This window comes from Staurois parvus, unplaced genomic scaffold (genome assembly GCF_062004578.1).
Source record: "Staurois parvus isolate SC_StPar_1 unplaced genomic scaffold, SC_StPar_1.0 ptg001302l, whole genome shotgun sequence".
Lineage (NCBI taxonomy): Eukaryota > Metazoa > Chordata > Amphibia > Anura > Ranidae > Staurois > Staurois parvus.
The window spans coordinates 9,739,681-9,764,640 of NW_028319098.1; the positions used below are offsets into that span (position 1 = coordinate 9,739,681).

The following is a 24,960-nucleotide window of genomic DNA, read 5'->3' on the forward strand; positions in this document are numbered from 1 at the left end:
CCCTTTGCAGACTGGGCTGCAGGGTAGTATTCCAACATGATAAAGACCCCAAACACACCTCCAAGATGACAACTGCCTTGCTAAAGAAGCTGAGGGTAAAGGCCATGGACTGGCCAAGCATGTCTCCCGATCTAAATCCTACTGAGCATCTGAGGGGCATCCTCAAACAGAAGGTGGAGGATCTCCGTGATGTCATCATGGAGGAGTGGAAGAGGACTCCAGTGGCAACCTGTGAAGCTCTGATGAACTCCATGCCCAAGAGGGTTAGGACAATGCTGGAAAATAATGGTGGCCACACAAAATATTGACACTTTGGGCCCAATTTGGACATTTTCACTTAGGGGTATACTCACTTTTGCTGCCAATGGTTTAGACATTAATGGCTGTGTGTTGAGTTATTTTGAGGGGACAGCAAATTTACACTGTTATACAAGTTGTACACTCACTACTTTACATTGTAGCAAAGTGTCATTTCCTCAGTGTTGTCACATGAAAAGATAGAATAAAATATTTACAAAAATGTGAGGGGTGTACTCACTTCTGTGAGATACTGTATATAGCACCAACAATTTACGCAGCACTTTACAAATATATATTGTACATTCACATCAGTCCCTGCCTTCAATTAGCTTCCAATCTAAGGTCCATCTTGCTTGAGGTGATTGTAGCGATATTAATGCACTTGGAACAGAAACAATGGAGAACTGTCCGTGATATTTTTTTAATTTGCACCAACATACAATTTTCAAGACAAGCTTTTGGGGTATGTCCCCTTCTTCAAAGTCCAAGCAATACTACTTCACAAATCAGAATGTTAAAAAAAGACAATCTCTTGGGGAAAAACAAACAAATATACACAGAGGGAAAGCTATAGACTGGGGGGATGACAGTCACAGAGGGGGTTGTAAAACTGTTGCATAATGAGTGAGAAAACCCAAGTCTAAATTAAAGCGGAGCTCCAGCTGAAAACAAATAAATGTCAGCAGCTACAAAAACTGTAGCTGTTGACTTTTAAAATACAGCCACTTACCTGTCCCTCGGTCCAGCGGTATTCTCACCACTGCTGGTTTCATGGGCCATCTTCTCTCCCTGGCGCCGGCATCTTCAGTGTGGGCACCCGGCTGTGACAGCTTGCGGCTTCACAGCCAGGTGCCCACTGTGCATGCACAAGAAGCGCTGCACTTTGTGAATGGCTCCGTAGTCTTCTGGGACCTGTCACGTGCCCAACAAGTCTACGGTGATCACAGCGGAAGTGGGAGCAGGTATCTGTCACATTTGAGTACCAGCTCTCCCCCCCCAGCTCCCCAAAGGTACCAATCCTTAATGGGGAGCGGGGGACAAAACACTAAAGCCAATTCCCCTAAGGCCGTTATCTTTTGTGTCAAATAGAACTTTCATTCTTAGTTAAAAAGTTATCTTTTCCTGAATAGCTTTGAAGTTCCCTTTAAGTCCTTTTACAGCTGCTGATTTTTGCTTCTGGCAATTTTTTCTACAGCCAGTAAACTCTCCAGCATGTTATCTTATGTGTTCATGCACACATAGGCTTTAATCAGCGTTTTTTTGCAGAAGCGTTTTCTGACTGGAAAAAAAATCCAGAACTAGTGGGTTTCTAGAGGAGTTTTTTAGCTGTAAAAATGCTCTAACGCTGATAAAAGCTGAAAAATGCTAAAAAATTACCCAGCATTTATAAGCATTTTTGAGCCTGAAGATTTTGTGGGCGTATAAATTTGCTAAAAAATGCAAACGGTGAAAAACAAAAAAAAAAACGCTAAAAAAAGCGAATGCAAAAAAGATAAAAGAACGCAAAGAAAATCACATTTTTATTGCAGCATTCTACAGCTAACGCTACTGGTGTTTTTATAACGTCCAGTGTGCATGAGGCCTTAAAACTAAGACGTTCAGATCTTCCATAGTGAGAAATGGTGTCCCACTGGTGTGCAGAACTCACCTTCTTTATGTTCCTTGATGGTATGTCTGTGCAAATTTATCCTTGTGCACAACTTCTGTCCTGTTTTTCCAACTTAAGGTCCTTTGCTACATTTTTTGCATTGGATAAAATACACAACACTACTGGAGGTGCAGCTGAATGTTGCTGGGATATTGACGGTCTCTTTTGAGTGTGTAACACTTTATATCTTTCCATCTGTCTTCTCTCACTACCTATCCTAATTTTATTACCATTGCTGTTTACATTTGTTTGTTTTTCCCCCTCAGAGATTGTTTTTTTTTTTCAACATTCTGCTAAAGCTTTGTGAAGTCATACGGCTTGGACCTTGAAGAAGGGGACATACCCCAAAAGCTTTTCTTGAAAATTGTTCGTGCAGATAAAATAAGTATCACGGACAGTACTCCATTGTTTCAATCTAAGGTCCCCAACTCATATACCAGGGCCAATTTAGAGAGGAGCCAATTACCCTACCAGCATGTTTTAGGAATGCCCAGAGGACACCCACATAGGCACAGGGAGAACATGCAAATTCCAGGCAGGTAGTGCCTGGAGTGCTGCTAGGTAGTAGTGCTAACCACTTATCCACTGTGCCCTCAAGGAGCTTACAATCTAAGGTCTGTGCTCACCTATGGGTGTTGCCTGCTATTCTCTGGGTTTTATTTTCTTCCCTTCTATCACTTCCTTGTCCGCCTCCTAGTTTGCTTGTCTATATAAGACATGCTCAGTCTAGCCCACTTTGCCTGAGCAACTACTTATTTCTTGGAGCGCCTGTTTGTTGCTATTCCTATATCTGACTACCCGTGTACCGACCCCGGCTTCGTCCACTGACTGTGCTTGTTTTCCACCCATCCTGACCTCGGCTTGTCTATTGGATTTCCTGTTGTCTCCTGCCATTGTACTCTGCTCACGCGAGCGGTCTCCGCATCCTCAGCTGGGGGCCGCAACCTGGTTCTAGCTTGCTGCAAGTCCATCCCCACCATCAGGGGCTCTGGTGAAGAAGCAGGCTGGGGCTTAGACTCTGCGCCCTGGGGAACCCCGAGTTGGCGATCTACAAGGGCTCACTAAATTAGGCATGTGACACCCTTGCATACAAGGGCCAATTTATACAGGAGCCACTCTTTGGAGTGTGGGAGGAAACCAGAGTACCCGAAGGAAACCCACTCAGACACAGGTAGAACATGCAAACTCCAGGCAGGTAGTCTACTTATACCAACAGAGGCCTGTTTTACATGTACCGAAATAGCCACTATGGCCTCTGTAACAGGGTGACAACAAAGAAACACAACCGTGACATAGGGAAGGAGCGTTGTCACTCTGTAAAAGGAAATGCTGCAATAATTCATGGCATCATCACATATTAATGAAATCTACAGAACCTTCAGTACATTGAAGATTACTCTAAAACAATAAAGCTCATCCAATAAATACACAAAATAAATTAGTGAACACATTAGTGATTGTTTGTTCAGTCACAGAACCAAAAATGAATAATCGCAGCTGAAGTAACACTATTGAATACAGAAAATGATCCAGTGTGTGAGACGAGGAATAGAGGGGATCTGCAGATTAGTATCTTGGGAACTCCGAGTTCAGGCAGAGCCTTAGGTCTCCCCTGTCTCCACCAAAATGGCGGCGCCCGGAAATCTCAACTCGCAGCTAGGGAACGGCGCCCCGATAGAACGTCAGTTCCACTTTGCTGCTAGGCGTGACCTTCCGGAAGTGATTGTTGCAGCTGTCGCTAAGGGGAGCGATCGGGCCGCTGGAGGAAGAGCGGGTCGTGCGGCCGGGTGAGGAAATCGGTGTCCTGTATACATATAATGGGGGAGGGGGACATATGGGGGCGGTTTGTACACATATAATGGGGGGCTTAGTGTGCACACATGGAGGGGGCCGACTACATGGGAAGCCCCCATGCTGTGCTCTCGTTGTGGGGGTTATACTCTATTATTTGGCCTTCCATTGTGTCATTGTCAGGATTGTAAGGTCGTGTTTTGTTATGTATGGTTAGATTGCTGGAACAAAACCCCCTTGTAAAGCTCATCACACACATTGCAATCTCCATCAGACCTGCCAATAGGTAATACGTTGGTCTGCCTGATTGGATAGTGTCGGTAGGTCCTCGTATGACATAAAGTTGATTGTAACACATTTCCATAAATGATCGATCTCTTCTGGTGGGAATAATAGATCTATGGGCAACAACCCATTTGCTCGATCAAACTCTCCTGAAGGTGGATATCAATCAATAGTTGAGCTTCTTCAATCAGGTTTAAAAAAATAAATAAAAGTTGTCAGTTACAAATACTATAGCTGCTGACTTTGAAAGCAGAGCTCCATGCAGTGGGACTGAGCCTGCACTGTATTGGTAACTGCTTGTTTTGTCTAGGGGCATACAGAAAGGCTGTACTTATCCCATTCTTCAATCCTCTGGAGAATCGCACTCCCCCCTGTCCACTGCTGAACGGTTTCTGCCATTCTCATGTCCAGAGCCAGTCTATGGGCGTGCCGACCTCAGGGACAGTCCATGTAAAAGACTGCTAGCATTTGGGGGAGGGGGGGTTGCAGGAGTGGCAGGGACAGCTCTTGTGCATGGAGGATCGGTGGATTAGGTAAGTATATCTCTGCTCTTAGCACCCCTAGACACCCCATGTAAAAGACTGCTAGCATTTGGGGGAGGGGGGGTTGCAGGAGTGGCAGGGACAGCTCTTGTGCATGGAGGATCGGTGGATTAGGTAAGTATATCTTCGCTCTTAGCACCCCTAGACACCCCATGTAAAAGACTGCTAGCATTTGGGGGAGGGGGGGTTGCAGGAGTGGCAGGGACAGCTCTTGCGCATGGAGGATCGGCGGATTAGGTAAGTATATCTGCTCTTATCACCCCTAGACAAAAACGAGCAGTTAGCCCATGCAGTATGGAAAAAAAAAATCCTGGAACTCTTCTTCAAGAAAAGGACATTTACATTTCCAAGGATCCAGCATTATCCTCACCCAGGCTGGTTCTTCGCCGTTCTTTGTGTCCCCGGCATGTTAAGTGTGGGAAGCTGCCTGACGCCTTGTGGCTTCACAGTCAACTCCCGACTCACATGCGTGAGCTGCAGTGTGCTCTGTGAATAGCCCTGCAGCCTCCTGGGACCTGTGATGTGTCCCAAGAGGTTTCAAGTGGGAGAAGAGAACTGGTGGTGGATTGTCTAGGAGATTCCAGTGAAAGTGGGAGCGAGTACTTGAGGAAACTAGGTACTCTCTCCCAAAAAATAAAGTTCTACAACACTGTGGCTAGCACTTCCACCTAGCAGCCCTAGGGTCTAATACCAACCACAGCACCACCTGCCTGAAGTTTGCATGTTCTCCCTGTGCCTGTGTGGGTTTCCTCCAGGTACTCCGGCTTCCTCCCACACTCCAAAGACATGCTGGTATTGTAATTGGCTCCTGTCTAAATTGGCCCAAATATGTGTATGAATGTAAGTAAGGGACTTGAGATTGTAAGCTCCTTGAGGGTTAGGGACTGATGTGGATGTACAATATATATATATATATATATACATATGTAAAGCGCTGCATAATTTGATGGTGCTTTATAAGTACCTGTAATAAATAAAGTGGGGGGGGTGACATAAAGCAGAAACTTCCTCTTTAGAGTGAAGTTCTGCTTTAAGATACCATGTAACCTCACATCTCCATGGTTGCCACCATCTAACCTCCTAATCAGATCAATTGAGATACAATGTACAGTGGGGCAAAAAAGTATTTAGTCAGCCACCAATTGTGCAAGTTCTCCCACTTAAAAAGATGAGAGAGGCCTGTAATTGGCATCATAGGTAGACCTCAACTATGAGAGACAAAATGAGAAAAAAATCCAGACAATCACATTGGCTGATTTGGAAAGAACTTATTTGAAAATTATGGTGGAAAATAAGTATTTGGTCAATATGAAAAGTTCATCTCAATACTTTGTTATATATCCTTTGTTGGCAATGACAGAGGTCAAACGTTTCCTGTAAGTCTTCACAAGGTTGGCACACACTGTTGCTGGTATGTTGGCCCATTGCAGATCTCCTCTAGAGCAGTGATGTTTTGGGGCTGTCGCTGGGCAACACGGACTTTCGACTCCCTCCAAAGGTTTTATATGGGGTTGAGATCTGGAGACTTGCTAGGCCACTCCAGGACCTTGAAATGCTTCTTACGAAGCCACTCCTTCGTTTCCCGGGCGGTATGTTTGGGATCATTGTCATGTTGGAAGACCCAGCCACGTGTCATCTTCAATGCCCTTGCTGATGGAAGGAGGTTTGCACTGAAAATCTCACAATACATGGCCCCATTCATTCTGTCCTGTACATGGATCAGTCGTCCTGGTTCCTTTGTGGAGAAACAGCCCCAAAGCATGATGTTGCCACCCCCATGCTTCACAGTAGGTATGGTGTTCTTTGGATGCAACTCAGCATTCTCTCTCCTCCAAACACGACGAGTTGTGTTTCTACCAAACAGTTCTATTTTGGTTTAATCTGACCATATGACATTCTCCCAATCCTCTTCTGGATCATCCAAATGCTCTCTAGCAAACTTCAGACGGGCCCAGACATGTACTGGCTTAAGCAGGGGGACACATCTGGCACTGCAGGATCTGAGTCCCTGGCAGCGTAGTGTGTTACTGATGGTAGCCTTTGTTACGTTGGTCCCAGCTCTCTGCAGGTCATTCACTAGGTCCCCCCGTGTGGTCCTGGGATTTTTGCTCACCGTTCTTGTGATCATTTTGACCCCATGGGGTGAGATCTTGCGTGGAGCCCCAGATCGAGGGAGATTATCAGTGGTCTTGTATGTCTTCCATTTTCTAATTATTGCTCCCACAGTTGATTTGTTCACACCAAGCTGCTTGCCTATTGCAGATTCAGTCTTCCCAGCCTGGTGCAGGTCTACAATTTAGTTTCTGGTGTCCTTCGACAGCTCTTTGGTCTTCACCATAGTGGAGTTTGGAGTGTGACTGTTTGAGGTTGTGGACAGGTGTCTTTTATACTGATAACAAGTTCAGACAGGTGCCATTGATACAGGTAATGAGTGCAGGACAGATGAGCCTCTTAAAGAAGAAGGTACAGGTCTGTGAGAGCCAGAAATCTTGCTTGTTTGTAGGTGACCAAATACTTATTTTCCACCATAATTTGCAAATAAATTCTTTCCAAATCAGCCAATGTGATTGTCTGGATTTTTTTTCTCATTTTGTCTCTCATAGTTGAGGTCTACCTATGATGCCAATTACAGGCCTCTCTCTTTTTAAGTGGGAGAACTTGCACATTTGGTGGCTGACTAAATACTTTTTTGCCTCACTGAATATCAGTGTTGCCAGTTGATGCAAACAGGGAGTGTTCATCCCCGTCCAATCTACTAAGTTTGATTGAATCCATTCTAAATTGGCCCTAAATCAATTCGAAGGGAAATTATGGCTATTTAATTGTTTGCCAATTCTATCATTTTGATCAAATCACACACACATTAAATAAAAAAAAAAATCAAAGCATGTGTGGTCAGCATAAGGCTGGCCATAGACGGGCGTTGCTGCCATGGATGCTGCCACCAATGCTTACGAAGCACATGCCCATGTGCTTGTATGCATGCCTGACAGTGTCAGAGCATGCTCCTAATGAGATGACGGATGGTGTCCTGGGGTGTTTCCTCCCAGATCTGGACCAGGGCATCACTGAGCTCCTGGACAGTCTGAGGTGCAACATGGTGTTGTTGGATGGACTAAAACATGATATCTATTGGATTTAGGTCAGGCGAGCGTAGGGGCCATTCAATGATATCAATTCCTTCATCCTCCAGGAACTGCCTGCATACTCTCGCCACATGAGGCTGGACATTGTCGTGTACCAGGAGGAACCCAGGACCCACTGCACCAGTGTAGGGTCTGACAATGGGTTCAAGGATTTCATCCCGATACCTAATGGCAGTCAGACCAAGATGTCTCCTTAAAGTGACACTAAACTATATCTGTAATCTCAACTACTTAACAGCCCTGTAGCCTGTTTTGCATGAAATATTCCTACTGTGTTTTTCTGCCTCCTTTTAACATTGTCTGTGAGCTCCTGAACCTCTCCTTTTTCTTCCTCACTTCCTGAGTAGTGCACGTTATTTGCAGTCATGCTCACTGCTCTATGCACACTACAAATCCCCAAAAGACAACTGACTTTTCCAAAATATTTCTCTCCCTTTAAGTGGGGTGTCCTAGATTTCACTCTTTTTTGCCATTTCCACCTTTCAGCTCTGTGATATGCTAAGGCATTGACTTACACAGAACCCTTCCTTAAGCTGTGCCAGTGAGGCAGCTGCCTGTCAATTCCCTTTGCTGTCAATTGAAAATGGAAACATTCCTGACTGTGGTGCTGATATAATAAGTTTGAACTTTGAGTCACTGAACTGGAGCAAGTCCAGATTTTGGAATCTGCTTGACTGCACACTTGTTCCAGGTCAGTTATAAAGAAATTTCTGAAGCCAGAAACAACCAGGGAGCTAGCATTTTTAAAAGAAGGTCAATAATGACAGCCTTCAGCATTGTCTCATAACAGGTTCCCATCAAAGTCCCACTGCAGGCAGGAAACAAATAACCCTTGCAATGGAGGCACCCACACTGTAAGGGTTAAATGCTTGGTAAGTTTGAGGAATGAGGACTATGCCTCTCTCCAGCATGCTCCTTCTATATGAGCAACTAGTCTCCCCGAAGCCACTACTCTGAGGCGCTCCAGCCATGGTCACATCAAGTACAATGCAAGACCAATAGTTCTGCATTGTACATGAGGATGCCAACGAGGGTGAGGAGCCACACCCCTTCCAAGTAGATCCTGGGGAATACAGAACAGCTGAAATCACGTGGGAAGATGCTCTTCCAAGAGACTGGAGTGTCTTCTCAGGAGATTTCTCCTGTGCTTCATTCTCAAGGAATCCTCCATAAGGACAGTGACATCACGCCTAGCGAATCAGAAGGCAAGGGGGTAAGGTACATCTAACAGATAGATTTGGCACCTAGTAATAGGGGGAGGGGGCCCAGAGAGTATACTGTATGAGGACCTTGTAAAGGAAATATATTGTGTTAATAAAACAAACATTCTTGCTTGCCTCGATGCTGCAGTTGTCCCCAGCTGGCTGTAAGACCAGGAACTGAGTGATCGATTGCTTAGCTGTCCGTTTTCTCAAAGTGGAGAGTAGTGACTGTCAGTCACCGCTCTCTGTTATGCCTGTCCAGCGCTCACTGGAGCACCGAGTAGAAGAGGGGGCAAGTGCAGCTGGCTTTGTCTCTCGGGCCGCGTGCTGAAGCGGAACCTGCTGTCAATCCGGCAGCTGGGTGGATCCCGTCAATATGGAAATAGGATCCTTCTAGAGCCTGGAGCTCTTAGACGTCGACCGACATTGAGTTCTAGCCTGCTGTCAGCTGGGTCTGAGTCACAAGAGAGAAAAAATAAGTGCAATACTGTGACCCAGAAGAGAAGTATGGCCAACAAAGTTTTGGCCACACTTCTCATTTATGAGGAACTGAACTCTGAAAGCTGTACTCAAAGCCAGGCAGGGGCAAAAGGACTTTTCACCAGTATTGCTTGTGGGCTGCCTGCATATAGTTATTCCTTCATAACTGACTTACCGGGGTTTATTTACTAAAGCTGGAGAGTCCAAAATCAGACTCCCTTCTGTATAGAAACCAATCAGCTTCTAACCTCAGCTTGTTCAATGAAGCTTTGGCAATGAAACCTGGAAGCTGATTGTTTCTATGCAGAAGTGAGTCTGATTTTGCACTCTCCAGCTTTAGTAAATAAACCCCACCATGTCTTGTCCTGCATTGTGTTACTCTGTGGAGGTGGCCATCTTGGTAGAGGCAGGGTTTTGCTTCCTCATGTCAGCCTCCAGTAAGCACTGTAGTGAAACTTCCAAAACTCCTGAGACTAGTACCTTAAAGGAGTAGTACAGCCAAAGCTCTTTTGCCTGTAATTTTTCTATGGACCACAGGAGTGCAGTTTTCTCTGCACTCCTGTGACCCGTTTTCAGCCAACAGCGGGCCGAAGCCTGCTGTCGACTGATGTCATAGAGCCAGTCTAGGCTCTGAAAACATCCCATCCATATGGTCAAGATCCACCCAGAAGCCTGGACCTGAACCTAGCTCAGCCTGTCAGCAATCTGCTGAGAGCCTGAGCCAGCCCCACCTGCCCCCTGCACAGCTCAGCGCTTTGGTGAGTGCTGGAGGGGCAAAGCAGAGAGCTGTGACTGACAGTCATGGCTCTCTGCTCAGAACGGAGGGCAGAAATGAGGGTCCATTGGTGTTTGACCACTCAGTTCTCTGTGCAGAGCTGGTGGGGAACAGATGCAGCATCCACCTAGATGAGTATAATGTGTGTTTTGTTTTTTTTTCTTTCTTGTTTTTTTTTTTTTTTTAAATTGCACACTTTTCTTTTAAATCTCGCACTACAGCACAGATGTGCCTAGGCACGCTTACATATCAAGAAGCACACTGCTATATTTTAAGAGAAATTCCAGACAAAATATATATTTTTCTGGGTACTGCGTAAGCACAATTAATATAGTTACATAGTTAGTCTGGCTGAAAAAAGACAAAAGTCCATCCAGTTCAACCATTAAAAAAAAAAACGTTATAATCCTGTACCCACAGTTGATCCAGACGAAGGCAAAAAAAAACAGCAAAGCATGATCCAATTTGCTCCTGCAGGGAAAAAATTCCTTCCTGATCCCCGGAGAGGCAATCGGATATTCCCTGGATCAACTTTACCTATAAATGTTAGCATCCAGTTATATTCTGTGTATCCAAGAAAGAATCCAGACCTTTTTTAAAGCAATCCACTGAGCTGGCCAGAACCAACTCTTGAGGGAGTATATTCCACATTTTCACAGCTCTCACTGTGAAGAAACCTTTCTGTATTTGGAGATTAAATTTCTTTTCCTCCAGACTTAAAGAGTGCCCCCTTATATTTCTAGGTGTTTCCTATAAAACAAAAAAAAAAAGTAACTTTTTTTCATTCAGGTTTACTTTTTACTGTTTTGTTCTTTTGTTTTTGACCCACATAGCCTCTAGTGGTGGGTGTGGATATTGTGATTGCATAATTGTTTGTTTTAATATGTGATAACAAAGCAACTGTATTCTTATAGGGTTACTTTTTATTTTGTAGACAATTGTATTCAGTCTCCTGCCGAATAATCATCTAATTAGGATGGGTATGTAAAAACGTTTTTCTTTGTTTTATATTGCTTGAGTCTCAAGCGAAGTGAAAATTTATCATTTAAATTTAGCAGTATAAATGCTTTAAGGGAAAAGTCCCACATTTCATTTATGAAAGCTACAAAATCACTGTGGTTTTATTGCTTGAAAAAAATAAATAGTCAGTGAAAGGTCTTGTGATTTAGTGATGTTTTTCTGTAGCTCAGCTGTTGACTAATGGACATTTTGAAGGGCTTGAAACTAGATTTCGCATCACAAGATTCTAGAATTAGAAATGATGTGTCCAGTTCTGGAGACATCACTTACCAAAAAAAATAATTTTAAGAATGATTCCAGATACAAGAACAAAATAAGAGGTCTGTGGTATAAATACAGGTGAAACTCGAAAATGTAGAATATCGTGCAAAAGTTAATTTATTTCAGTAATGCAACTTAAAAGGTGAAACTAATATATGAGAGAGACTCATTACATACAAAGCAAGATACTTCAAGCCGTGATTTATCATAATTGTGATGATTATGGCTTACAGCTCATGAAATCCCCAAATCCACAATCTCAGAAAATTAGAATATTGTGAAAAGGTGCAATATTCTAGGCTCAAAGTGTCCCACTCTAATCAGCTAATTAAGCCATAACACCTGCAAAGGGTTTCTGAGCCTTTAAATGGTCTCTCAGTCTGGTTCACTAGGATTCACAATCATGGGAAAGACTGCTGACCTGACAGTTGTGCAGAAAACCATCATTGACACCCTCCATAAGGAGGGAAAGCCTCAAAAGGTAATTGCAAAAGAAGTTGAATGTTCCCAAAGTGCTGTATCAAAGCACATTAATAGAAAGTTGTGTGGAAGAAAAAGGTGCACAAGCAGCAGGGATGACCGCAGCCTGGAGAGGATTGTCAGGAAAAGGCCATTCAAAAGTTTTGGGGAGTTTCACAAGGAGTGGACTGAGGCTGGAGTCAGTGCATCAAGAGCCACCACACACAGATGGATCCTGGACATGGGCTTCAAATGTCGTATTCCTCTTATCAAGCCGCTCCTGAACAACAAACAATGTCAGAAGCGTCTTACCTGGGCTAAAGAAAAACAGACCTGGTCTGTTGCTCAGTGGTCCAAAGTCTTCTTTTCTGATGAGAGCAACTTTTGCATCTCATTTGGAAACCAAGGACCCAGAGTATGGAGGAAGAATGGAGAGGCATACACTGCAAGATTCTTGAAATCCAGTTTGAAGTTTCCACAGTCTGTGTTGATTTGGGGAGCCATGTCATCTGCTGGTGTTGGTCTACTGTGCTTCATTAAGTCCAAGGTCAACGCAGCCGTCTACCAGGAGATTTTGAAGCACTTCATGCTTCCTTCTGCAGACGAGCTTTATGGGGATGCTGACTTCATTTTCCAGCAGGACTTGGCACCTGTCCAAACTGCCAAAAGCACCAAAACCTGAACCCCATAGAGAATCTATGGGGCATTGCCAAGAGAAAGATGAGAGACATGAGACCAAACAATGCAGAAGAGCTGAAGGCCGCTATTGAAGCATCCTGGTCTTCCATAACACCTCAGCAGTGCCACAGGCTGATAGTTTCCATGCCATGCCGCATTGAGGTAGTAATTGCTGCAAAAGGGGCCCAAACCAAGTACTGAGTACATATGCATGCTTATACTTTTCAGAGGTCCGATATTGTTCTATGTACAATCCTTGTTTTATTTATTGCATGTAATATTCTCATTTTCTGAGATTGTGGATTTGGGGTTTTCATGAGCTGTAAGCCATAATCATCACAATTATGGCAAATCACAGCTTGAACTATCTCGCTTTGCATGTAATGAGTCTATCTCATATATTAGTTTCACTTTTTAAGTTGCATTACTGAAATAAATGAACTTTTGCACGATATTCAATTTTTTTGAGTTTCACCTGTATATCAGGAGAGAGTGCAGGACCCTAATATGTAGGTCTGGGGGAAAGGGGGTCCGGACTGACAATTTGAAATACATGAAAGGGGTGAATAAGGTTCAGGAGGGCAATATTTTCAGTTTGAAGTCAAGATGAAGAGCACAGGGACCTCAAATTAGCAGAAGGAATGTGCATACTAATCTTTTGAGTGTATTACTTTACTGAGTGGTTGATGCCTGGAACAGACTTCAGCAGAGGTGGTGAGTCAGTCAACAGTAAGTGAATTTAAACATGCTTGGGACAAACAGATCTATACTCAAGATATTAAAGTGATCTATACTCAAACGTGAAACTAAAGGCAGTAAAAAAATTGAAAAAAAGAGGTTATACTTGCTTGTTCTGTGCAATAATATTTCACAGAAAGGTAACTTACCTCCTCTTCTGGCAATCCTTGACGGTGCTGTCAGCTCCTCCCTGGGTGTCTTCTGTAACATGCTGGATGCTAAGGAGTCAGCTGTGTGTGTATGTTTCGATGGGTCCTAAGCATTGCTGTGTGCGTCTATAGACACGCACAGCACTGGTAAGTCACGTTGCTGCTGCTTCCTAACAGGAGTTGAATCTGACAGCAGCAGAAGCCTATGGCTATTCTGCCTTCCTTTTCTCATGGGAAAACAGGAAATGAGAGGAGTGGTGTGGGACCAGGGTTTCTTGTTCTTTTTCTGCCTTGTTCTTTTTCTGCCATCACTCTGCTATGTTGGCTTCTAATGTATTCCAGGGCAGCCACCGACTGCGATGGCACCCTATAGTACACAAGCAGTGTAGTCTGCTGTTAATTTTCAGAGATTTGTAACTGCAGATGTGAGTACAAATGGAATCGTGGTTATGCCTGCTCTGGTTTCTTAAAATCTTGTCAAACGTGTACTAAAGTTGTATATGAAGACGTTTGGTGGTATGTATAATAGAAGTTGCAAAAACATTTGCCCATTCACGCCAATCATATATTCCCAAGTGAGGGGATTTATCAAATCTTTGACAGAATCTGGAGCAGTTCTGCTTGGAAACCAGCTTCTATCTTTCATTTTCAAGGCTTAACGGAAAATGCTGAAGATAGAAGCTGATTGTTTGCCATGGAGATTTGCTCCACATTCTGTCTCCTCCGGTTTTGATGAAGTCTGCCCTGTGCCGAAATCATAAATGTATTGCTGTGGGATCATAAAAATTAAAACCTGGTTTCTGTGGGCTTTTTCTTTTAGTCACTTTTAGAAACGAGGCCCACTGTTTTTTGTGAGATCATCAGTTAATCAACTGCAAAGTTTATTTAAAACAATAAAAACTGGTATGCAAGAGTGATTGGGGTGGGGAATCTGCCCATCCTCATTCACATCTCCATGGCTTGTGGTCCTGCCACATTTTTCAGACTGACTCCAAAGACATTGGTTTGGCACGTGCCAAATGTAGTGACCGCTTAAAGGAAAACTGTGCTGGGAGAATCACATGGGCTGACTAGTGATGAGCTAAGGCCATGTGGCCATATTAGGTCAATGATGTTACCAGCATCCCTGCCCCTTTGTTACATGGGGTTGTGATTTCACTGACCGCATTCTTCTTGTTCAGTGATGTACAAAGCAGTAAAGCTGAAATTAATTTTGATAAGGAAAGGTCCCAATTGGCATGCTACATATTTCATCAGTAAAACCAAAAAATGTGTATCTGGGATTTTGTTTTCAGCACGTGTAACAAAGATTACTGAAATGTCCTAAACGCCAAAAAAAATTAAAACAAAAAATTAATAAATGTATCCTAAAATCATCATTAAAAAAATCCTTTGTGATAAGAAGGTGAACATGTTACAGTTACTATGGAGGCTAATATTGATTTAATTGAACCAATTAATAATTTATACCACTGGCCACTTAATTTATATACGCGCAGTAAAGGTCTATGTGTTTGGCAGAACAGATATGCTTCTACAGGACTGTGATGTATGTAAGTATTGCATTGACTCTTACTGGATCATATATTCCCCCATGGTTGTTATACATACTAACAGAGACACGAACAAATGTCCCTCAATTTAGCCATGTGGCAGCATGCCCCAAATCTGCCAGCAAGTCTCCATTATTCCCAATTATTTCCTCCAGTAACAATTTCTTACAAATTGCCATACTCTATGAAAAAGGGAAAAATCCATGCTACGATTTAAGCTCACCACAGGCAGTACAATCTGATTATACAATCCTCTTTAGATCTACCAACAACTATATAGTGCAAAAGCCTCCTTGTACACAGTTTGTTAGATCTAAAGTTGATTGTATGGACAGGTTGTAACATGCATGGTGACCCTTACAGACTATACAACAGATCGTACAATTTCTGTGCAATAATGACTATTCCTGATGCTCATACAGTGCATCCAGAAAGTATTCACATTGCTGAACTTTTGCCACATTTTGTTATGTTACAGCCTTATTCAAAAATGAATTAAATTCGTTATTTTCCTTAACATTCTACAAACAATACCCCATAATGACAATGTGAAAGAAGTTCGTTTTGAAATCTTTGCAATTTATTAAAAATAAAAAGCAAAAACCGCTCTCTCAGAATCTCCCGTCCCACTGGGAGTCCCAAGCGACCAACCAGTGAGTCAGCTGGCTGGCTGGACAGCCGGACATCACTTCTGGTCTACTCAGAAACTTTCAGCGTCATTTTTAAAAATCTGAAAGCATTGGTCTTGGTGTTTTGAATACCTTCAAGTACAGAGCAGGAATTTGGGGTCTAATAGACCCCAAATCCCTAAAAATAAAAACCCCTGTCACGTATCTATTGCTGTTCTCACAATAAAAGTGATTACAAAAAAAAATGAAAGTGACAGTGTAAAAAAAAAAAAAGAAAAAAAAGTGCCCTGCCCCCTCATGCTTGCGTGCAAAAGCGAACTCATATGTTGATCCTGCACGCAAACATTGATCGTCCCACACATGAGGTATTGCCGCGATCATCAGATCATGGGCAGTAATGGTAGCACTAGACCATCTCTGTAAATCTAAAGTGGTAACCTATAATGGCTTTTAAAGCGTTGCCTATGAATAGTAAAATTTATGTCATTTGTCACCATTGAACGGGAACGCACAATTTTAAAGCATGACATGTTTGCTATATATTTACACGGCGTATCTCCATCTTTTTATATTTTACAAAAAGAATTGGGTTATGTATTTATTTTTATTTTTTGTATGCAAAAAAATTAAAAAAAAAGTTTTTCACAAAAATTGCGTTTGAAAAATTGCTGTGCAAATACCGCATGACATTTAAAAACAAAAAAAAACAAAAAACTATTTCTTCTCTACAGCCTCTGCTTAAAAAAATATAAATAGTGTTTTGGAGTTCTAAGAAATTTTCTATCAAAGAATACTGATTTTATAATGTAAACAAAAAGTGCCAGAAATGGCTCGGGGCTGAAGTGGCTAATGATTTCTGAGACCAGCAAGAAATTCTGTTTGTTGGTAAGCTTTTTATACATTAACCAATTGTTGGCTTGAGCTGGTTGTGACTTAAAAAAAAATGTAGCTTTTAAGTCTTGTGATCATCTCAAGTTACTTAGTGTGCTCCAACAGCTGACTACATAAGACTTAACTCCCTCAGTGAATAGATTGCCTGGTGAGGGCATCAAGCAGAACACTTTAGTTAATAATAGACAGCTGTTTGCATTTATCGAAATAGAAATGTCACATTTATATGTCATCCTTCATAGTTAAAGGAGAACTATGGGCTTGTGAAAAAAACAAACATCCATACTCTCCTCCATGTCACAGCATCCCACGCTGACTCTTAACACTGAGAGGTGAGCAAACACATGACTGCTGAACAATCAGTTTTTCGGGCTGCCCTTAGCAGAGAGTAGTGACTTTCAGTCACTGCTCTCAGCTGTGCCCCTCCAGCACTCGAGTGCTGGGCTTGGGAGGGGGCGGGCATGGCAAGCTCTGGGTCTTAGCTGAAAGGTGGAGCCAACTGTCAGTCAAGCAGTGCAGTGGATCGTGACAGTATTGTCTAGATCCTTCCAAAGCCTTGAATGGCTGAGATTGGGCAATAGCATGCTATAAGCTTACTCTGGCTCACAGGAGAACAAATGTAAATATACTCCTGCGACCTACTTCTTCTTTTTTTAAAACACCAGACAAAGATAACATTCTGCACATACTCTTGTCATCCAACCTCACCTTGCTGTATGGCATCACAACACCATATAGCTATTTTTAAGAGACCAGAACACTGCAGACTCCAAGCCACTTCCCTTCCTTCTGTTTGTTCTGTGTAGTATAGTGAACACCACCAGATTGGTGACGCCTACACTGAGCTCTCTCCTCTGTGGTTATTTTTTATGTATTCGCCTGGAATATCTTTGTCCTTTTTATGTTATTTCCCATATCAGACAGCTGTTCAGTTTTTTTTTTTTTTCTTGTGTCATAGTGGCATATTAGCATGGAATCTGTAGTTTCAGCTTAAAAAACATTCATCCTCACCAGCACTGTTCCCACCATGAGACAAGTGTAGAATTTAAAGTGGACCCTCTCTCAAAAATGATACTTTTCAGCAGGGTGGATTTGATTTAAATAAAACTGATTTAAATCACAATTTAAATCACTAGTCAGTAAGGCTTGATTTAAATCCTAGTTTTCTACATAAAGACTAATTCTTGCTGGTATAACTTTAATATGCAAGTAGATGAAGATTTTTAGAATAACAACTTTTCAGATTAGTTTTTTTATCCCCTATTTAATAGGTTAATCATTCATATTTGGACAACTTTTCTGTTGTACTTAGGAAGGAGAAAAATAATCATTACCTTAATAACAATAAATAATTTAAATAGATTTATTCAAGTGAAACAACAACATTACAGCATATGTTATTTGCTTAAACATCCATGTTTGTTAACTAATTTGGCTAAACAAAATATATATATATTTTAAGAAACTTAGACTGTCAGCCCCTTCCTCCTCACACTTAGTTTCACTTTCTTCTTGTGCAGATCTATTCCACTCCAAACAATCAGAAAAATATTGTTTCTATTTACTGAACTTCTTGAAACTTAGCACTGAAGGGGCTGATTCTGTATTCATAGGTTTGTAGAAGTTAGGATTAAGGTCTTTTTCTTAACTCTGTTCATGTTATAACATTTTTGCTGTGAAGAAGAGGCATGTGATCTCCGCTGAGTCAAATTCAGTTTTGAGAACTGCAAAAGTAAACCAAGCATCTGTGATAATATCTTGTAGGCAGAGAAACTGCCCAATAATCTTACAAAAACCTCTGGAAGAGCATGACATTGTGAATGGATTCATGGAATTTATTTACCAAAAAAATTAAACATACACAGCCTTATTCTACATAATTAAACTAATCTTTATTTCATGATGGAATAACCTTTGGATGGTAATATATTTTCCTCAAAAAGCATTTTATTTAAAAAAATCAGATTTTTTTTTTTTTTTTTTTTTTTAAATCATTGATTTTTATCCACCCTGCTTTTCAGTATTCTAAGGGCTCATGTACACTGCAGCTGATAAACTCACGTTTAGGAGCTGTTCAGCGTTTTTTTCAGCAGCCCCTGAACTCATCCTAATGTTTTTCCTATGTGTCCATGTACACATCTTCATTTACAGGTATTTGAGTTTACAGTTGTTTTTTTGAACGCAGAATACTTGCGTTCAGCAGTCGATTTTATCAGTTTCAAATACAAAAAGCTTGTAAACGTGGCAAATCGCGTTTATAAGCGTTTGCATCTGAAACTTTTTTTTTTATTCTTCCAGTTCCCGATGCTGCTCAGAACCTTTTTTTCATCATGAAAAATGCATGCAAAGCGTTTTCAAGGTACTCAGATGGACAAAACATTGAACACAAGATGTTCCTACCAAGCTTGTCACACATTGTAATGACCAATTCACACCTCAGACCTCTCCCACCCTTGGAAACAAAAGATATGTTAATGACCATTCACACCTCAAATTCCTCATGAAGACCCCCTGCCAGGGGACCTTAATGACTCACTCCACCCGACACCTTTCCCAGCCTTGGAAACAAAAGAAATGTTAATGAGCAACTCCTGCCTAAGCTAATCTCAACACATGCTTCTGTCTCTGCTTCTACTCTCTGTATTTCTCTGAAACAGTCTGAAATCGTTAATAATTTACCACTTTTCAGTGCATTCTGGGCATTTGGGAGGTTCTTCTGTGCTTATCTTTAAAAAACGCTTCTAAACGCAAACGTACATAAACAGACTTTTTTTAACCTACATTTTCCAGCAGTCAGTTTCCATCGTTCAGAAGTGTCCTGTGCACATGGGGCCTAATTTTCCTTTTCCACTTTTTAAAAAAAGCCAACATTTTTTTAATTTTTATTTACAGTTTTTTTTACCTTCTTGCTGCTACACCCACCCCCTGCCTCAAATTTCACTAGCCTCATGGGACACTCATGCCACGTATCGCAGAAGGCACTGCTTTGCTTTCATGTACAAGGAGGCATTCTTAGACTTGGCAAATGTGCAGCCAGAGATCTGACACCATGTCCAATTACATATTGCTCTATGAGTGTTGGAAAGTAATGCCTCCTGGAATATGAAATATGATATGGTATCCCAGGAGACATTACTAACCTCCATTCATGGAACAATATGTAAATAGGCATGGTGCCAGATCTCTGCCTGCACATGTGCAAGATCTGGCCCCATGCCATTGGGGGTCAACTGCACGAACCAGGGAGAGAGTCAGCTCCCCGTGGCATAAAGAAGAAAGATGGCGACGCAGGACAGGACCTGTAGCAGGGCAGCTGTGCGATAGAAGAGGTCAACACTGGATCTGCTGGGATTGTTAGTATATTATTACAGCATAAACTGCAGCAGCAAAGAAAAGGGGGAAATAGACTGGAATTTTCATTGGGAGAGTCTGCACCTTACCTCCTTGTTTTCTCTTTTCTGGGGAATAATCAAACAGGGGTGTTGAATCCTTTGGTGGCAGCAGCAGCAATAATGCGCAGCATGAAGTAGCAGTAACTATTTTCACCAGAGGCAAAAGCAATGTTTTAAATACTGCCTTAAAGAAAACCTTTGCTTAGGAAAGATACAGGTGTTGCCATTACTAATCTTCTAATTCTAGAATTCTGGTGGTCATACTGACCAGAGGATCATACTACTTTGACCTAGAATAGGCAGGTAGTGTGTGAAGCTGGAATAGTGATGTATGTGCTTGTTTGGGTCAGTGACTCAACATTATGATGCTAATGATTCATCAGCAAGCGCTTTTAGGAGAGATCAGCAGTACTCATTACAAGCGATACTACCTATAGGAAGGATACACATGCAAACTTCCCATGAAAGTGTTATGTTACCCTGTTATGTTCCTGTCAACCCAATAGCTTTTCTTTTCTTGTGGTGTTCTAGATGGTGAAGAGAAAACATATGGTGGCTGTGAAGGGCCAGACGCTATGTATGTTAAATTGATTTCCTCTGACGGCCATGAATTTATTGTGAAACGTGAACATGCATTAACATCTGGAACAATAAAAGCCATGTTGAGTGGTCCAGGTATGTGTAAATGGTATCTTTTAAACTGTAAAAGAAGTGTGTTCTTTTAAGATTCTAATAGAAATGCTCCAATAAATGTTTGCAAATAAGAAGATAATTACTCCAAGGCCTTGTTCAGAGGGGCGCTGGCGAATGTGCTGGTTGCAGGCTGCCTTTTGATTTGGCATCTACATCTGCCCCGAGCTGCATGCTGGAAGCTTAGGGAAGTGGCTGCATGGACAACACCACAAGTCAAAATTTGGCAGCTGTGCAGGATCTCTTGGATGAAGCTGCCTGCTGGGTATATTTCCAAGGTCTTCACCCACAAGTATTGGAGGGCTTTCTTTCTTATATAGTAGGCCTTGTAATAGTGCAGACTTGGGGAACTCATGTACAAACCACTGCAGTCCCTGAAAGACATAACAAACCATAAGACCATTTAACTGGACAAAGCGACAAAGCATCAAAGCGCAACACGTGTGCGTTTTTGATTGGTTTGCAATGCATTTTAAGCCTGATTAAAAAGTCAAATATAATACAATTTTTTTATATATATGAATTGTCAGATTCAGCAGTCCAAGAATATTTATTTCGGTGCACCACTATCAGATGCTATAGATTCCGTTGGATGGGTATTATATCTTTCTTTATAGATATAATACCCCCCATTAAAATATCAGGTTTCTGTGAAGAGTAACTTCATCTTTCAGCATGACATGGCCCAGCCAGAGTTCAGACCTGAATCCGATCGAAAATCTGTGGGGTGATCTGAAGAGGGCTGTGCACAGGGAATTCCCTCGCAATCTGACCGATTTGGAGTGTTTTTGCAAGGAAGAGTAGGCAAATATTGCCAAGTCAAGATGTGCCATGCTGATAGACTCATATCCAGAAAGAGACTGAGTGCTGGAATAAAATCAAAAGGTGCTTCAACAAAGTATTCGTTTAAGGGTGTGCACACTTTATTTATTTCAGGTACTTATGTAGCGCCATCAATTTACACAGCGCCTTACATATATATTGTACATTCACATCGGTCCCTAACCCTCAGGGGGTGTAGAATCTAAGGTCCCTAACCCTCAAGGGGTGTAGAATCTAAGGTCCCTAACCCTCAAGGGGCGTACAAGCTAACGTCCCTAACCCTCAAGGGGCGTACAAGCTAACGTCCCTAACCCTCAAGGGGCGTACAATCTAAGGTCCCTAACCCTCAAGGGGCGTACAATCTAAGGTCCCTAACCCTCAAGGGGCGTACAATCTAAGGTCCCTAACCCTCAAGGGGTGTACAATCTAAGGTCCCTAACCCTCAAGGGGTGTACAATCTAAGGTCCCTAACCCTCAAGGGGTGTACAATCTAAGGTCCCTAACCCTCAAGGGGTGTACAATCTAAGGTCCCTAACCCTCAAAGGGCGTACAATCTAAGGTCCCTAACCCTCAAGGGGCGTACAATCTAAGGTCCCTAACCCTCAAGAGGCGTACAATCTAAGGTCCCTAACCCTCAAGGGGCGTACAATCTAACTTATGCAACCATATTATTTTAGTTTTTTTATTTGTACTTCCCTCCACCTGCAAGATTTCAGTTTGTTGTTCAACTGAGTTGTTTATAGGTTACATTAAAGGTGGAAAAAGTTCTGAAATTATCCATCACAATTTTTTACATCACAGAAACCTGACATTTTAACAGGGTGTGTAGATTTTTATATCGTGCGTGCGGGTGTAAAAAAATCCAAAAGAATTGGCAGCAGTCATGGGGCTTGAAATGTGAACAAACAGTTATGAAATTTTATTTTGACATTCCGATGAAACACCAGCTCACCTTCCTCCGTATCATTTTATCTTTTGGAATATATGTACTTCATGCCTTGCTGATCATTCGGGCCTATTTACCCTCTCTATTTGTTCTGTTTACCGTTCTTTTTGAAAGTAAAAGAAAATCACATATTTTGGGTTGTCCCCAGGAAAGTAATAGAGGGGAAATCTTCAAGTAGGAACACTAGTTCTGGTGACCTGGGGGTCCCCATTTAATTCCTTCAATTTGCAGGGATATCCTCTCACTTCCTGTTTGGCTATGGGACAGAAAGTGAAGGGAAATCTCTGCAATGGGACACAGATGGCGAAAAAAAAATTGCTAGGGGATTTAACCCTCCCTTACTCTATCCAAAGTAGGAAAAACAAAGTTTTGCCTATAGTTTCGTCTTAAATACTGTAAGTATGGGCTCATTATGAAAGCACTGAGTTTTACAACCTGGACATTCTTTGCTGTGGGCACAATTATAGTGAAATTATAATAAAAGTTATGTCAGACTTCTCTCATTAACTGCTTTGGACTCCATATAACTACTGGCTCTTAAACACAGCTATGGTGGGGGTCACATGGCTGCTTCTAGCTGTAACCTCCTGGGGGGTTGTCAGACCACTGCTGTCTGAGTGTAGCGGTTCTTCTCATCAGACTACTGGCGTGGTACAGGCTGTTTTAGGAATGCTGAGTTATAAACCGAGCAGTAAGGCTTTGCATTATTTGCATACACCCTGATAGATTTACATAATTCAATAGGAGGGTTCCAAAAGTTTGAAGAATAAATAAACTCAAGAACAAAAATGTAATATGTTGCAGCTTACCAGTCTTTGGATTTGAAGGCTGCATTCGTTATAATTTTTCAGGATAAGAAAATTTTTAGCAAGAACTGAAAAGATGAGTTGATCTTCCCAGAAATGCATTGTCCTGACTTCTTGAGCTGAACTCTGTTTTGTAAACTACTAATTTGATCACTCTCCATGTAATGGAGATGAACAAAGGCAGACATGTTTGAAGTCCAGTCTGGGTGACGGCCATAGTAGCCTTTTATGGGTACAGTGGATAAGTGAATGTAGCCACGAAAGGACAAGAAGTGTGTTTATTTACACGATTACTGGGTGGAAAAAAAACCCCCCTGAAACAGGAGTGTAGCCACTTCATCTATGGACTGGTAAGCTGTAATATATTGCATTTTTATTTTAGGTTTAGATATGCTTTAAGTTCTAAGGCTCCTTTCACACAATCAGTCTGATTGGGTCTGCTTTTTTGTTTTTCAGGCGGCCCCAATAAGACCTGCCATTCTCCTCTATGGAATGGCGGATGGAAATGGACATTTGTCCATTTACACCCGTCTACCTCCAGTCCGATCCGCTAAAAGCAAACAAAAGGGGATCTGTTTCCCTCCGTCTGTGTGGATCGGAGGGTAGTCAGGTATGAACAGATGGAGCAGACACTAACCCGTCATCCACTTGGTCTGTTCATTAGGGAATTAGCAGACAGATCCCCTGCTGAGCAAAGTGGATCCCACCCTATGTGAAAGGAGCCTAACTCTAAAACAGAGAGCTGTAAAGGCTTTTTTAATGTATTGCTTATTTGTAGTTTTGGATATCTTAGATTTTTGCTAATTGACAAGGCTAGATATGTTTTAATTTTTACCTCATCATGGTCTCATCCTTCCTAATAGAAAACTTGGACATTAACTTGCTTTTGAACATTAAAGTTATTTCTGTGTAATTTTTTTTTCTAAAGTGAAAAAATAGAATTCAAAATCATTTGCACAAAAATTGTATGATGTGCAAAATCAGGACTGCTATATTTTTATCCAATAGATTCTGTTTAGAAATGGAATAGTTTTCGGGGTTGTCTGTTAACTTTCGGGCTCATATGGGTTTATTTACTATAACTAGAGAATGCAAAACCTGGTGAAGCTGCATAGAAATTGGCTTCCAGGTTTTTATTTATTTTTTTTTGGTCAAAGCTTAATTGATCAAGCTGAAGTTTTTAGACGCTGGCTACCATGCACAGATGCACCAGATTTTTCACTCTAGTTTTAGCAAATCAACTCCATACTGTGCATTTTACCTTGTATATGAAAAATGGGACATTGACAGTGAAAGGTGTAAATGTACATGTTCTAGGGCATCTGTATCCCCCCTATACACTTGACAAGAAGACAATGACATAGGCATGACAATTTCACATTATGAAATTGAAAAACAAGTGAGTTATGAACATGGTCCGTTCCCATAATTTTTTTTCTGACCGGCTCACATTAGGTCCCACTGTTCCCATTTGTCGAGAGGTTTGTCAGTATAGAAATTAAACTCTAACCTAACTGCTTTCGTTTTTTGTTTTTAAATGCAGGTCAGTTTGCTGAAAATGAAACCAATGAAGTGAATTTCAGAGAGATCCCCTCTCATGTTCTATCCAAAGTCTGCATGTATTTTACTTATAAAGTTCGTTATACGAACAGTTCTACAGAAATCCCAGAATTCCCCATTGCACCAGAGATTGCACTGGAGCTCCTGATGGCTGCAAACTTCCTAGACTGTTAAATAAAGTAACTTATGGGAAATTA

General features: G+C 41.7%; 1 protein-coding gene across 1 annotated transcript; it reads left to right on the forward strand.

Annotated features, from left to right (window-relative positions):
- Positions 1–3,622: 3,622 nt before the first annotated feature.
- ELOC (elongin C) lies at positions 3,623–24,960 on the forward strand. Its single transcript, XM_089661027.1, has 4 exons — positions 3,623–3,735; positions 11,104–11,149; positions 20,471–20,614; positions 24,747–24,960. The coding sequence occupies exons 2-4, from the start codon at positions 11,146–11,148 to the stop codon at positions 24,935–24,937; spliced, it is 339 nt and encodes a 112-aa protein (XP_089517153.1). The 5' UTR covers positions 3,623–3,735; positions 11,104–11,145; the 3' UTR covers positions 24,938–24,960.

Bases quoted from the DNA above. Each gene is read 5' to 3' on its own strand.
- ELOC (XM_089661027.1), top strand. The intron at 20,615-24,746 runs GTATGTGTAAAT...TTTTAAATGCAG, and splicing joins AGCCATGTTGAGTGGTCCAG to GTCAGTTTGCTGAAAATGAA.